Raw genomic sequence first — 13,358 nt, 5'->3', positions numbered from 1 at the left:
TTTGCCTGATACTGATGCTGACTTGACTGAGAAGTGTGTTGGGACCCTGCTAACCAGGCCCCTGCACTAGTGTTCTTTCACTAAAAATGTACCAATGTTTCCACAATTGGCCACCTCTGGCACACAGATAAGTCCCTTGTAATAGGTACCTGTGGTACCAAGGGCCCTGTGACCAGGGAAGGTCACTAAGGGCTGCAGCATGTGCTGTGACACCCATAGGGATCCCTCACCTAACACATGCACACTGCCATTGCAGATTGTGGGTGTTGGTGGGGAGAAAAAGGCAAAGTCGACATGGCATCCCCCTCAGGATGTCATGCACACAAAACACTGCCTGTGGCATAGGTAAGTCACCTCTCTAGCAGGCCTTAAAGCCGTAAGGCAGGGTACAGTATACCACAGGTGAGGGCATAGCTGCATGAGCAATATGCCCCTACAGTGTCTAAGTCCATTCTTAGACATTGTAAGTACAGTATGGCCATATTAAGTACATGGTCTGGGAGTTTGTCAAAAGGAAATCCACAGTTCCACAATGGTTACACTGAATACTGGGAAGTTTGGTATCAAACTTCTCAGAATAATAAACCCATACTGATGCCAGTGCTGGATTTATTAAAAAATGCACACAGAGGGCATCTTAGAGATGCCCCCTGTATTTTATTCAGTCCTTCAGTGCAGGACTGACTGGTCTGTACCAGCCTGCCACTGAGAGACGAGTTTCTGACCCCATGGGGTGAGAGCCTTTGTGCTCTCTGAGGCCAGAAACAAAGCCTGCACTGGGTGGAGGTGCTTCACACCCCTCCTGCAGGAACTATAACACCTAGCGGTGAGCCTCAAAGGCTCAGGCTTCGTGTTACAATGCCCCAGGGCACTACAGCTAGTGGAGATGCCCAGCCCCCCAGACAAATCCCCACTTCTGGCGGCAAGTCCAGAGGGATAATGAGAAAAACAAGGAGGAGTCACCCCCTCAGCCAGGACCACCCCTAAGACGCCCAGAGCTGAAGTGACCCCCTCCTTGAGAAATCCTCCACCTTGCTTTACAGGATCAGGGCCAATAGAGATAAGAATGTGCTCCCCTTCCCAGAGGGAGTGAGCACCAGGAGGGTGTAGCCACCCTCAGGGACAGTAGCCATTGGCTACTGTTCTCTGACCCCCTAAAACGCCCCTAAATCTTGTATTTAAGGGCTCCCTGAACCAAGCTAGTCAGATTCCTGATGACCTCAAGAAAGAAGGTCTGCTGAGCTGAAAACCCTGCAGAGTAGAGAAGGAGACAACAACTGACTTGGCCCCAGCCCTACCAGCCTGTCTCCTGCTTCAAAGAACCTGCAGATGAAAAGCCTCTGAAAAGCCTCCAGAGGACTGCTTGCATCACAGAGGACCAAGAAACTCCTGTGGACAGCGGCCCTGTCCAAAAGAAAAGAAGAAACTGCTTCTAAAGGACTCCCACCTCACTCCAGAAGCGTGAGTAACCACTCTGCATCCGACGCCCACGGTCCGAGTCCAAGTGGCTCAACCGACCAGAGAGGAACCCCAGGCAACAGCGACCAAGTGCCCACCCTGGGTTGACCTCTCCACGACAACGCCTGCAGAGAGAATCCCGAGAACCCCCTGACCGCGACTGCCCTGGAAGATGATAATCAACACCAAAGGACCCACTGCACCCGCAGCCCCGAGGCCTTGGAGAAACTGACACTCAGTGCAGCAACGACTAAAAGGCGTCCCGCTTCCCTGTCCGACGGTGGTGTGCCCAAGACACCCCCCGGACCTCGCTTGCAGCGCCTCAGTGACCCCCGGGGTCCCCACATAGAGTTTCATTGGACACCAGATGCCCTGTTTGCACCCTGCACCCGGCCGCCACAGTGCCGCTGAGGGTGTGGGAGTGGTGCCTACTTGGGGCCCCTCCAGTGCTCCTCTAATCCCCCTAGGTCTGCCCTCCGAGCCACGGGTACTTACCTGCTGGCAGACCAAATTACGAGTACCCCCTGTTTCCATAGGAGCCCACATTAAAATTGTTCAACTTTGACCTCTGCACCCAACCGGCCCCGTGTTGCTGGTGGTGGGTGTTTGGGGTTGACTTGAACCCCCAACGGTGAACTATCTATAACCCGGACACTGGATCTGTAAGTTGTGTACATACCTCTAACACTGTACTTTATTTTCTTCCCCAGGAACAGTTCTGAAAATGCAGTGTCCACTTTTAAAATAGATATCTCTATTTTCTTAAAAACTGTTTACTTGACTAAAATGAAACAAAGTTATAATGATGTCTACGCTAAGTAATTACATGCAACAGTATTTACTTCTGAACCTGCTCCCCTTCCCTGGAAAAGTCATTGAGAAGGCCGTCAACAGACAACTAACCTGCTTCCTAGAGGAGAACCGCACCCTGGACCCTTCCCAATCCAGATTCTGCAACAACCACAGCACTGAAACTGCCCTCATCGCCGACACCGACGACATCAGAACCATACCGGACAGCGGCGAAACCGCGGCCCTCATCCTCCTGGACCTCTCACCGCATTCAACACCATCTGCCACCACACCCTACGCTCACTCCTCAGCAAAGCTGGAATCCACAACAGAGCCCTGGACTGGGTCACCTCCTTTCTCACCAGCAGAACCCAGAGAGTCCGCCTCCCCTCCATTCCGCTCAGCGGCCACCAAAATCATCTGCAGCGTACCCCAGGGTACGTCCCTCAGCCCGACCCACTTCATCATCTATATGGCCCCGCTCTCTAACATCTCCCGATCCCACAACTTCAACATCATCTCATATGCCGACGACACCCAGCTGATCCTCTCCCTCACCAAGGACTCTGCCAAGTCCTACCTCAACGAAGGAATGAAGGCCACCGCCGAATGGATGAAGAGCAGCTGCCTCAAACTCAATTCAGACAAGACGGAAGTCCTTATCTTCGGCTCCACCCCCTCCGCATGGGATGACTCCTGGTGGCCTGCCACTCTCAGAACCGCTCTGACTCCCGCCGACCCCGCATGCAATCTAGGATTCATCTTGGACCCCTCACTATCCATGACCCAGCAAATCAACGCCATCACCTCCTCCTGCTTCAACACCCTCAGCATGCTCCGAAAGATCTACAAATAGATACCCACAGAAACCAGAAGAACGGTCACCCAAAATCTCGTAAGCAGCAAACTGGACTACGGCAATGCCCTCTACGCAGGAACCACAGCAAAACTCTAGAAGAGGCTGCAACGTATCCAGAACGCCTTCACACGCCTCATCCTGGACATCCCTCACCACTGCAACCTCACAGACCACCTGAAAAACCTGCACTGGCTCCCAGTCAACAAGAGAATCAACTTCAAACTCATCACCATGCTCAAAATCACTGCACAACACCGGACCAGAATACCTCAGCAAACGACTCTCCTTCTACACCCCGATCAGGCATCTCCGCTCCACTGACTTCAACCTCGCAACCGTCCCACGCATCCGCAGAACTACAACCAGCAGAAGATCAATTTCACACCTCGCCGCCAAAACGTGTAACACTCTTCCCACCTACCTGTGCCAGACCAAAGACCTCCTTACCTTCAGGAAACTTCTCAAGACCCGGCTGTTAGAGCAGTAGCAGCACTGCCCCCTCCCCCCCCCCCATCTCCCTCCCCTCCTCATCGCCTTGAGACCCTCACGGGTGAGTAGTGCACTTTACAAATCCCTGACTGATTGATTGATTGTGGTTCTAGTAATAAAGTTTAAAAAAAATATTTTTCTATATAAAAACCTATTGGTCTGGAGTTAAGTCATTGAGTGTATACAACAACTTATTGCTTGTGTGTCTACAACAAATGCTTAACACTGCTCTCTGATAAGCCTAACTTCTCAACCACACTACCACAAATAGAGCATTAGTATTATCTATTACTGACTCCGTCAAGTCTCTGGGGAACCCCTGGACTCTGTGCACACTATATCTCATTTTTATATAGCATATACAGAGCCAGCTTCCTACACACATTAAGTGCAAGACACTGGGCAAGCACACACTTTAAAGGGCCTGAAGTTGTCACACTGTACAATTTAGACATTAATGTAACTGTTGAACATATTAATGCAGTAAGATATGGGCCCGTTTTTAATGCACTTAATATTTCAAGACTATGGGCCTCATTCCAGGTCACCGGAAGCACCGCCAACAGGCTGGCGGTGCTTCCTTTGGCACAGCCGCGGTCGCCCAGCCGGGTCCGGCGGTTTCCCGCCGGATTACCCCCGGCTGGGAGAATCCTCCATGGCGGCGCTACAAGCAGCGCCGCCATGGGGATTCCGACCCCCTTCCCGCCAGCCTGTTTCTGGCGGTGAACGGGTGTCGTGGGGCCCCCTAACAGGGCCCCAGCATGATTTTCACTGTCTGCATAGCAGACAGTGAAAATCGCGACGGGTGCAACTGCACCCGTCGCACACCTGCAACACCGCCGGCTCCATTCGGAGCCGGCTTCTGTGTTGCTGGGCCTTTCCCGCTGGGCCGGCGGCCGCTCCCTTGGCGGGCGCCCGCCGGCCCAGCAGGAAAGTCTGAATGGCCTCCGCGGTCTTTTGACCGCGGAGCGGCCAATTGGCGGTTTCCGCTTGGCGGGCGGTGCCCGCCAATATTGGAATGACCCCCTATATGTTCCCACTGCTTTATAAATCTTGCTTTCTCACTACATTCATTTGCTTTCAAATGTACCCTTTGTCAATCTTTTTCATTTTTTTCTTGAGAGGAGGACTTACCTTGGACCCCACAATTGTCCACTAGGTTTGCTCGCTTCACTCACTACATAACAGTCAGGCCCAACTTTTACACGCCACCACTTTCAAATGTCACCAGCCGCCACTAGTAGAGTTGAATAGAAGATTGGGTCAGCCTAGCGCACTACCTCCTAATGTCATAACCAAATCCCCTGGTGTGCAGTTCTGAAATAAGGTGCAAATTGTCTCTTGTATTAAGAAGACCTCACTAGGGTCGAATGCAGAATTAACGTTTAGGAGAAAGTGCCCTCTCCCACCAAATTACTTTAAACACAATAATTTGTTTAGGGGGCTTATTAGTTAATTTAAAGGTTCCCTTACCCACTTCTTTGGCCAATTTAATCTACATTCAGAGTCCATGAACATGTACTCCAAGACTGAATAAAAAAAAAAAGGTCTCGACAAAGAATCCTCTTGAGGGACCCGTAGAGCATTGCAGCACCAGCCCTACGAGGAACATATGCCCAAAGATGAACCATGCCACTAACTTGGTTAGTGGGTGAGGGCACCCGCTCATAAACATCAATGATGTGTATGACCCTAGTGTGGTCTTCCTTAAAGAAGAGATAATTTGGACCATTTTTCAGAACTGAACACCAGGAGATTTGCAGAGAATTGAGCGTTCACTTCATCTTGGACCTGTTGTGGATTAACTGAAAGGTCGGTGTGTGGTCTGTTTTTTTTGGGCTTTCACTGTTATTCAGTCTCCCATACCTTGCAAAAAACTTAACAGTGTGTCTTTACAAGTTCAAAACTGCTTCAATTTGTAAATATGGGCCAATTTTCGAGGACTCTAGTTCACTAATGGGGGCAACTTATATTTTGGTGCACAGGACTATTTTATGTCCCAGTGTAATGCTGGGAAGGAGAGGCTTGATTTTCTTCGTCACATAAAGAGGAACATGCATTTATGAACATATTCAAATGTACCCTAGAGGGCAAAAAAATGGTCATCTACACTAAGAAAGAAAATGTTCCCCGCTGCAGAAAACCCTGAAGTGTAAATGAAGATTATCAGAAGAGATATGGGATGGAATATAGAGGAATAGTCCAACGTGACTAAATATGAAGGATTTCACATAACACACACGCTTGCCAGGGATAGGGTGTGGGGTTTTGCCACAGTGTACCACTCCTGAGTACTTACCCAAGGAACCGATGGCGCCCTTGTGCATCTTAATGTCATCATGGCTGATGCAATGAGCCTCTTCCTCCTCTTTAATAGATAAGGAAATCACTTTGGACTCTGGTGGATAAAGACAGATGAGGGATAACATTACAACACAAAGCAATGCATTGTTCAACAGGTGGTCGGAGTTAGTGTCACATGTGAGGTAACTGGAGGATAGTAGGTGTTACTTCAACATCTGGACTTACAAAAGTTAGGAGAAAAGTCTACAGTTAGGCAAAGGGTCAGTCTAAAAGCAGGGGCAGGAGTTAGGGTCAGGAAGTGGAACCCTATATTCTCCACTGTGGAATTCCTCAGAAGAGGTTTGTAAAAGTAATCTTGGTAATGTTGAAACAAAACAGCAATGTGTTATAGCAGAGTCTTTACAAAGGGCTCGCCCCGGCAGTGTCATCTGAAAACCATGCTTCCCTCAGACCTAGATGCATAGGGGATGCCCTGATTAGGAGCTATACACAATCCATCGTGAGCCAAAGTAACACAGATATTGGGAAACCCAGTTAAAGGCACCTATCACAAGTGGCTGCAATTTTCAGGTGGAATCTCCGAAACTGCTAATTATCTTGAGTCTCACACCTCAGAAAGGAGAACTGCAAGCAAATCGTAACCAACATCACTCAGTGCGGAGTCTGCAAACTCCTGCGTTGAGAGTATTTTAGGCTGACTTCTAATCCTAATTTAGGAGCAAACAAGAGTCAACGCCTGAGAAGGGATCTGCGCACTACTAGTACATGGGCCAAGTCACTTAAAATAAACCAAGAGACTTAGGCCTGAATATGATCTTGGCGGACGGGGTTACTCCATCACAAACATGAAGGATATCACGTCCGCTGTATCACAATTCCATTATATCCTACTGAGATCGTAACACAGCAGACGGAATATCTGTCACGTCTGTGACGGAGTATTCTAACTGCCAAGACCGCAATCAGATCCTACTGTTTGAACCGTGGGAGCGTTCGAACCACACTGACAAGGAGTGTTTGCAGACTGTGATGTAACAAACCATCTGGAAGCTAGCCAATCACAGCCCTGTAAGGAATTAGAAGCAATCACAACAAACCTGAGGGAGGGTTGCTGACAGGTGGGACTGGCTTGTCCTCGTTCTTCACGTCAAGATCATTATTGGGAGAGGAAAATCCTGCAGAAAGGGTTAAGTAATGTGAGTTCTTTAGACAGTTACGCAATAATCAATTGACATGCAGCTCTGGCCATTGCAGACCTTAGCACATCCCCAAACCTATATATAGACAAGACAGTGCAAACAAAATCTGCTGGAAACCCAGCCACAAGGTTGCTCTATTCTGAACCAGAATAGAATTCATATTTAAAAATTGAAGACTGCGGTCTACTCCATTCAGGCTGCTTCATCCATAAAGTCAGACATAAAAAACAAAATACTTCTTGAATTCAGTTTGTTGAGTAAATGCTTCTTTTCCCAAACTTGTGATAAATCTCAGTTTTCTGTGCATGAGTAATCTCGAATGGCCTCAATAGATCAGCAAGTGTGTTTCGTTCCAGTACCTTCCATCGGAGGAAGCACTGAACGAGTTCTTTAATTCTATTCTCAAAAGCCAAGATCAAATAATGCCCGTTCCCCCTAGGAAACTGCATTTCTACTGCAGGAGAAACAAGTTACGTGTAACAATGGTTGTGCAGCCTGAAGCTCGACTAGAGTCAGATGCTGCGCATATTCCGCCACTTAGTGGTTGGAACCTGAAAGCCTCTTTGCCTCCTCTTGGAGGCGGACGCACGTGGTTAAACCAGATCCCTCGAGAGTAGCCTATTAAACCTTCCTTTGTGTGGCCAAGCCTTCAGGTTATTTTTTACTCCATGCGACTGTGTACGACATAGTTTTAGATGCATTGTATTCTCTCTTTACCTGTAAGTACATCTGTGCTGCAAGCTGGCTTTTTCCTAAATGGCTTCCGACTGAGGGAGTGTGCGATACTGAAGCAATGTTCTTGGTCTTGGGGTGATGAGGCATGATATAGTTGCAGTCAATGGCAATATGTCTAACTGTTCCCCAACTGGCATGGACTTTAGCACCCCAGTAGGTCGCTAGTAAAAGGCACCACTGGTTCCCAGGGCATGGGCACCAAAGAGCGACCCCAAGGGCTGCAGCATGTATTATGCTACCCTAATGGACCAACACACAGACTACCATCATACACTGCGTGACATAGTGGAAACCATGTTTGAAAACAGGATGTGTCACACTCACTGAGTGCCATGCCCATGTCACTGCATCTGATATATGTAAGTCACCCCTACAACAGGCCTTATAGCCTAAGGCATTATATTATATGTGAGTACGTCTGCGTGAGCAGAGATGCCCTGCAATGTCTAGTACCACTGATGGATATTGCAAGTGGACAGTGAAGCCATCTTAAGGTATGTACTGGCCACTGGTCAGAAGGAGTTTCATAGCTACATAATGACTTAACTGAAACCCATGGTGTTTGGTATCAAAAGCCTCATCTTAATACATCTATTCTGGTGCCAGTATTGGATTTATTATGACATACACCCTAAGAGCACCATAGAAGTGCCCCATGAAACCCTACTAGTTCTCTAGTGTGCTAGCTGACTGGTATTGAACAGCCTGCGACCACAGACGAGTTTCTGACGCCTAGAGGAGGTGATATCACATGCTCTCAGAGGCCAGAAACAATGCCTGCTCCAGAGGAAGGTGTTAGCACCTCCTCCAGCAGGATGGCTCGTACATCTGCATAACAAGGCCAGGGACTTCAAAGTCCCTGCCACCTTTGATATGAGACCCGGGTTCCCCCAGACCTGGGAGATGCCACCCCCTGCCTGTGGCCGATATGGCATCAGGAAAGGCGGGAAATTAGTTATTCAGGAGGCGTGTTGTACCTCCAGGCCAGTCACCCCCTGGGGTGAACAGCCTGATGTGCTTCACGATAGAAGGGTTGGGTTCCACCATCTTGTTTTTTGGTGGAATTAAGATCTCTGGGACATTGTTATGCCCACTCCCCACAGGAAGTGCTCATATAGGAGGTGTAGAAACCCCAAGGGTAAGTAGCCCATTGGCTACTACCCTTCACTCCCCCTAACATCCCCAATCAGTATTTACGTGGCCCCCGACACCAGGAACGGAGGTTCATCTGCCTGGAGAAGACAGAGGGACAAAGAAGAGCCCACGACGCGAGAACTCACAACTTCACCACAACTTTTGATGCAAAACCCTGCCTTGCGGCTGGACCTCGACAACTGCATGGACCCAGCTCACCCAGATAGTGATGTCACCTCCCAAAGCTATGGGGGAGTCACCCACGACTTCACTTTGCCAGCAACATCTGCTTTGGAGCAGAGGAGCTACTTACCTGTATCCTGCAAGCAACAAAAAGTCAGACAGGGAGAGCCTCTGCCAGCGCAACCCCGCCAGACAAAGCAGCGCGTGCACATGAGCCACCCAGCGCGGGTACCACTGAATCAATGGAGCCTTGAGGTACAGAGACCCTCAAGAGATGGCCCCCCCCCCCCCCCTTTGGGTTTGGAAGGACTGGTCCCCCAGCTACCACCTGCAGCCTCTTTCTGCAGGAACCGCGAGAGCTTTGGACCACCATGACCCAAAACCAGAAAGCACCACTGCACACAAGCCCAAAAGCCTCAGTAGAAGTGCATCAATGGTGCAATGGGATCCAGGGACCATGAAGAGCCGAGCCGAGCCTCCCTTCGGGTTTGGCCGGGCTGGTACCCCAGTCCCTCCCGGAAGCCTCTGTTGCAGGACAGCAGGAACAGTGAGAGCCTCCCATAGCACAAACCTGACGGTCAAAGCACCACTGCAGACAAGCCCCCGCCCCCAACCAGAGTTTCTGTGAACAGACCGTGTCCCTGTGTGCCAGAGTCCTGCGAGACCAAAGCCTCCTGTGAGTTCCACCAGACTGCCATTTCAGTGCCTGCTTGCAGCCTCTTTTCATCAAGACTGTTTTCCATGGAAAGGGGCACTTGACGCTGAAACCCAGCTCTGCACCCGGACACCCCAAAGCCGACCAAGGTGACCTGGTGGTGCTGCCTTGGACCTTGTCCCAAACTTACCTTGAATCCACAAGAACAGTCCTGTAAGTCGTTGTCAAGTATCCATATGTGGTATATGTTTCTTTCCCATAGGATCACATTACCACATTAAAGCTAGAAACACAAGTGTGTTTCTACATACTTCAAAAAAGCGCTAACTCCAAAATTACTTACTTAATTATGAAGTTCTTGTTGTAGAAATATATATACAAATATGTATTATTTTGGTATGGATCTCCTTCTTGAGTATGTGCATCATTTATTAACTCTGTGTATGCAACAAGTGTCTAATACTCCCCTCTGATAAGCCTAAGGCGGCTCGACCACACCATAACAAACAGAGCACCTTGGGATTGATAAAGCAAGCCCCTGTCCACTTATAAGGGATACTTGGGCTCTTTACGCAGCTTACCTCTTTTTGGTATACTATATAGACAGCCAGCTTCCTACATATAGATATATATATATATACACATACACACACACACAAATGCATATATACATAAATATGCACACATACATGTATGTTCACGTACATATAGATACACATACATATAAATAGTCACTATTGTTCATTTTCTAATTTTGCTCATTCCGGTGTATGTTTGCAAAAGAAGAGCAATATAGTTGTTATTTTTGGGCTTTATCATTCTGCAGTTTGATGGTAGACTGTGAACATCATTGTATGAGAGTATAAAAGTGTCCCCCGTAATGTGTAGTGTGGTATATTTGGGTTATCTGAATACCTGAGCAGCCCAGAGTACAGATGTATGTATCCAGTGTAGTTATTTGAAGCTAATTTTGTAACTATTTATATTTTTCACAACCTTTTTGTTTCTTTTACTGTGTCCTCCTTCACTGAGGAGGTGGGAGGGTCATGTGAGTGCAAAATCTCTGCCACATGTAAGTAACTTGTTTCTTTTGCAGGAAATCTCTTCTAGATTCACATGCTGTGCATAGACTATGTAGAGATTTTTACCCAGGGTCAAGACTGATTTGCATATGTCTGGGTCCAAACTGGGGTGGCATGGTGAGCAAAAGAACGATGGATTAACCCCAGATCTGTGACTGGGGGTGAGTGTTTGAAAAGTTTCAACACTCCGTCCCTCATCTTTTTTTGTTGCAAATGTTGCCCTAAGTGGGAAGGGTATGCCCAGACGTGGGCCCCTTGCTCACTGTGCCACTGGATTCAAGCTAGCCTGGCTGATGAAGGGTGATACCCGGAAACCAGTTCCAGGATGCTTGTTTCCGGTCCAGCGAGGACCTGGCCTGGCAGTTCGGGCTGGACTGTTCCCATGAGGAACATGGTCAAGACTGATTTGCATATGGCTGGGTCCAAACTGGGGTGGCATGGTGAGCAAAAGAACAATGGATTAAACCCAGATCTGTGACTGGGGGTGAGTGTTTGAAAAGTTTCAACACTCCGTCCATCATCCTTTTGTGTTGCTAAAGTTGCCCTAAGTGGGGGTATGCCCAGACATGGGTCCCTTGCTCACTGTGCCACTGGATTCAAGCTAGCCTGGCTGATGAAGGGTTATACCCAGAAACCGGTCCCAGGATGCTTGTTTCCGGTACAGGGAGGTCCTGGCCTGGCAGTTCAGGCTGGACTGTTCCCATGGGAAACAGGGTCAAGACTGATTTTCACATGGCTTGGTCCAAACTGGGGTGGCATGGTGAGCAAAAGAACGATGGATTAAACCCAGATCTGTGACTGGGGTGAGTGGTTGAAATGTTTCAACACTCCATCCATCATCCTTTTGTATTGCTAGAGATTTTTTACCCCCTGCGGAGGAGGGAGTGAAGTCTGAATAGTGACAACTCCATACTAGACTAGTGCTTGTATGTATATACAATTGTAAATGTATTTATATATCGCTTACGACCCTTGATGAGGCACTGATTAACTTAATTGCCAAGTAGCATGCTATTTCTGTGCTCTAGATATGCTTTGACTGTATTTGTAATAATAGGATGCTGATTTCAGTGTTACCAACCACATGTATGCATTATTCCCTGTTGCGTGACGGTTTTATAAAATTAAGAGTTAAAATGGCATTGTATACTTACATGACTCAAAGTTGCATACTTTATTGTGTTCTGTGAGGGCGTCAGGACAATGGTGCATTTTGCTGGATCTTTACTTGACACAAACTGCACTTGATCACCCATTACATGAGTTTGCTGCAATTGTTTTTGAAAAATTGTTGTTGAGATGGTCAACCTGCACTGGGTGTCGACTCCCCCTTGAATAATCGTAAGGTGGTGTCTTTATAAAGGTCCTCTTCAATTTGTCTTCCCTTCTAAGTCAAATTAGAAGTGGACTGATTTTCACAGTCATTTTGTGTGATGCATCCCTCTATTTAGGCCTTGTTTGGTGGTTGTGATATAGTCTCAGATGTACTCAATTGTCTGATGAAGCTGAGTAGGGGATTGGTTTTACGCAGACTTCATTGTCCTGGAAGACGAGCCGCTGAGACCTTTAGCTGACCTATATGACCGCTTTTATCCACATCGATCCTCTGTGGAAGTCGCATCGTGCACTTGATTCACACACACACAATCATCTTTTTAAGTCGGTGGTGGCCCATGTTTGTGTTCTTTTTGTTTGTATTGTGACTGAAGCAATGTTGCATTTTGGCTTCACCAAAGGAGGTCACCCACGTATCTTTCTGGCCCATAATTCTGTTGCCTTGGTATACAACACTGCTGTTGAGAACACAGGAGGGTAAAGGGTTCTAGTTCTATTTTTGTGAGATGGCAACATTGGTCTTTCAGTAGTGTGGGTAAAAATGCTAGCCTTTCATTACCACAACTTGTTCTGATGAGGTGTAATAATGGGCATTATGGTGTACATTTAAACCTGTGATGGTCTTTGTTGAATATCCTAACCTTTAGCTTTGGGTCATGTAGGAATGCAACCCAAGGCATGTTTGTGCTGTGCTCTGTCTGGAAGGGTCTCTCATCCCCGCTGCGTACTAGCAGAAGTCCACATAGCATACTGTTTGTACTGTGCCTTCGCACCTGGATGTTGTGACCTTACCCTACGCCCTTGTGGGAGGACCGAGTGTCCCAAGGTTAACACCTCCAGCAAGACTGTATGTAAACCACAGAAACCAAGGTTGTATTTTAAAAGAAATGAGTGCACCTTGCACTCTGTTTAGATGAAAGCAATGTAGAAAGGATTTATGTATAGGGACTATAAGGGTACTTTGTAGTAATCAGATCATTATAGAAATGTGTTGAGGATGTGTTGTGAAAAGGGAGAATATTTACCCCTAATTTGTGGTCTCGAAATTGTGAGAAGATGCTGATGTAAGATTTTCTAATTAATCGCCACTGAAAGAATTGCACTACTGCAGGGTGAAGTTGTGAAGGGTCGCT

At 47.7% G+C, this 13,358-nt stretch overlaps 1 protein-coding gene across 1 annotated transcript in view; it reads right to left on the bottom strand.

Moving 5' to 3' along the window:
* The window catches only part of LOC138303539 (gastrula zinc finger protein XlCGF57.1-like), a 90,247-nt gene that overhangs the window by 41,203 nt on the left and 35,686 nt on the right, over positions 1–13,358 (bottom strand). Inside the window, exons 3-4 of the mRNA XM_069242768.1 lie at positions 7,000–7,077; positions 5,898–5,996 (exon numbers count right to left, since the gene is read on the bottom strand). Of these exons, the coding sequence (XP_069098869.1) occupies positions 5,898–5,996; positions 7,000–7,077 (177 nt within the window). The remainder of the gene's footprint in view (positions 1–5,897; positions 5,997–6,999; positions 7,078–13,358) is intronic.

The sequence above is a fragment of the Pleurodeles waltl genome, chromosome 7 (assembly GCF_031143425.1).
Source record: "Pleurodeles waltl isolate 20211129_DDA chromosome 7, aPleWal1.hap1.20221129, whole genome shotgun sequence".
In the NCBI taxonomy this organism is placed as follows: domain Eukaryota; kingdom Metazoa; phylum Chordata; class Amphibia; order Caudata; family Salamandridae; genus Pleurodeles; species Pleurodeles waltl.
This window is presented reverse-complemented; position numbering and strand designations above follow the sequence as displayed.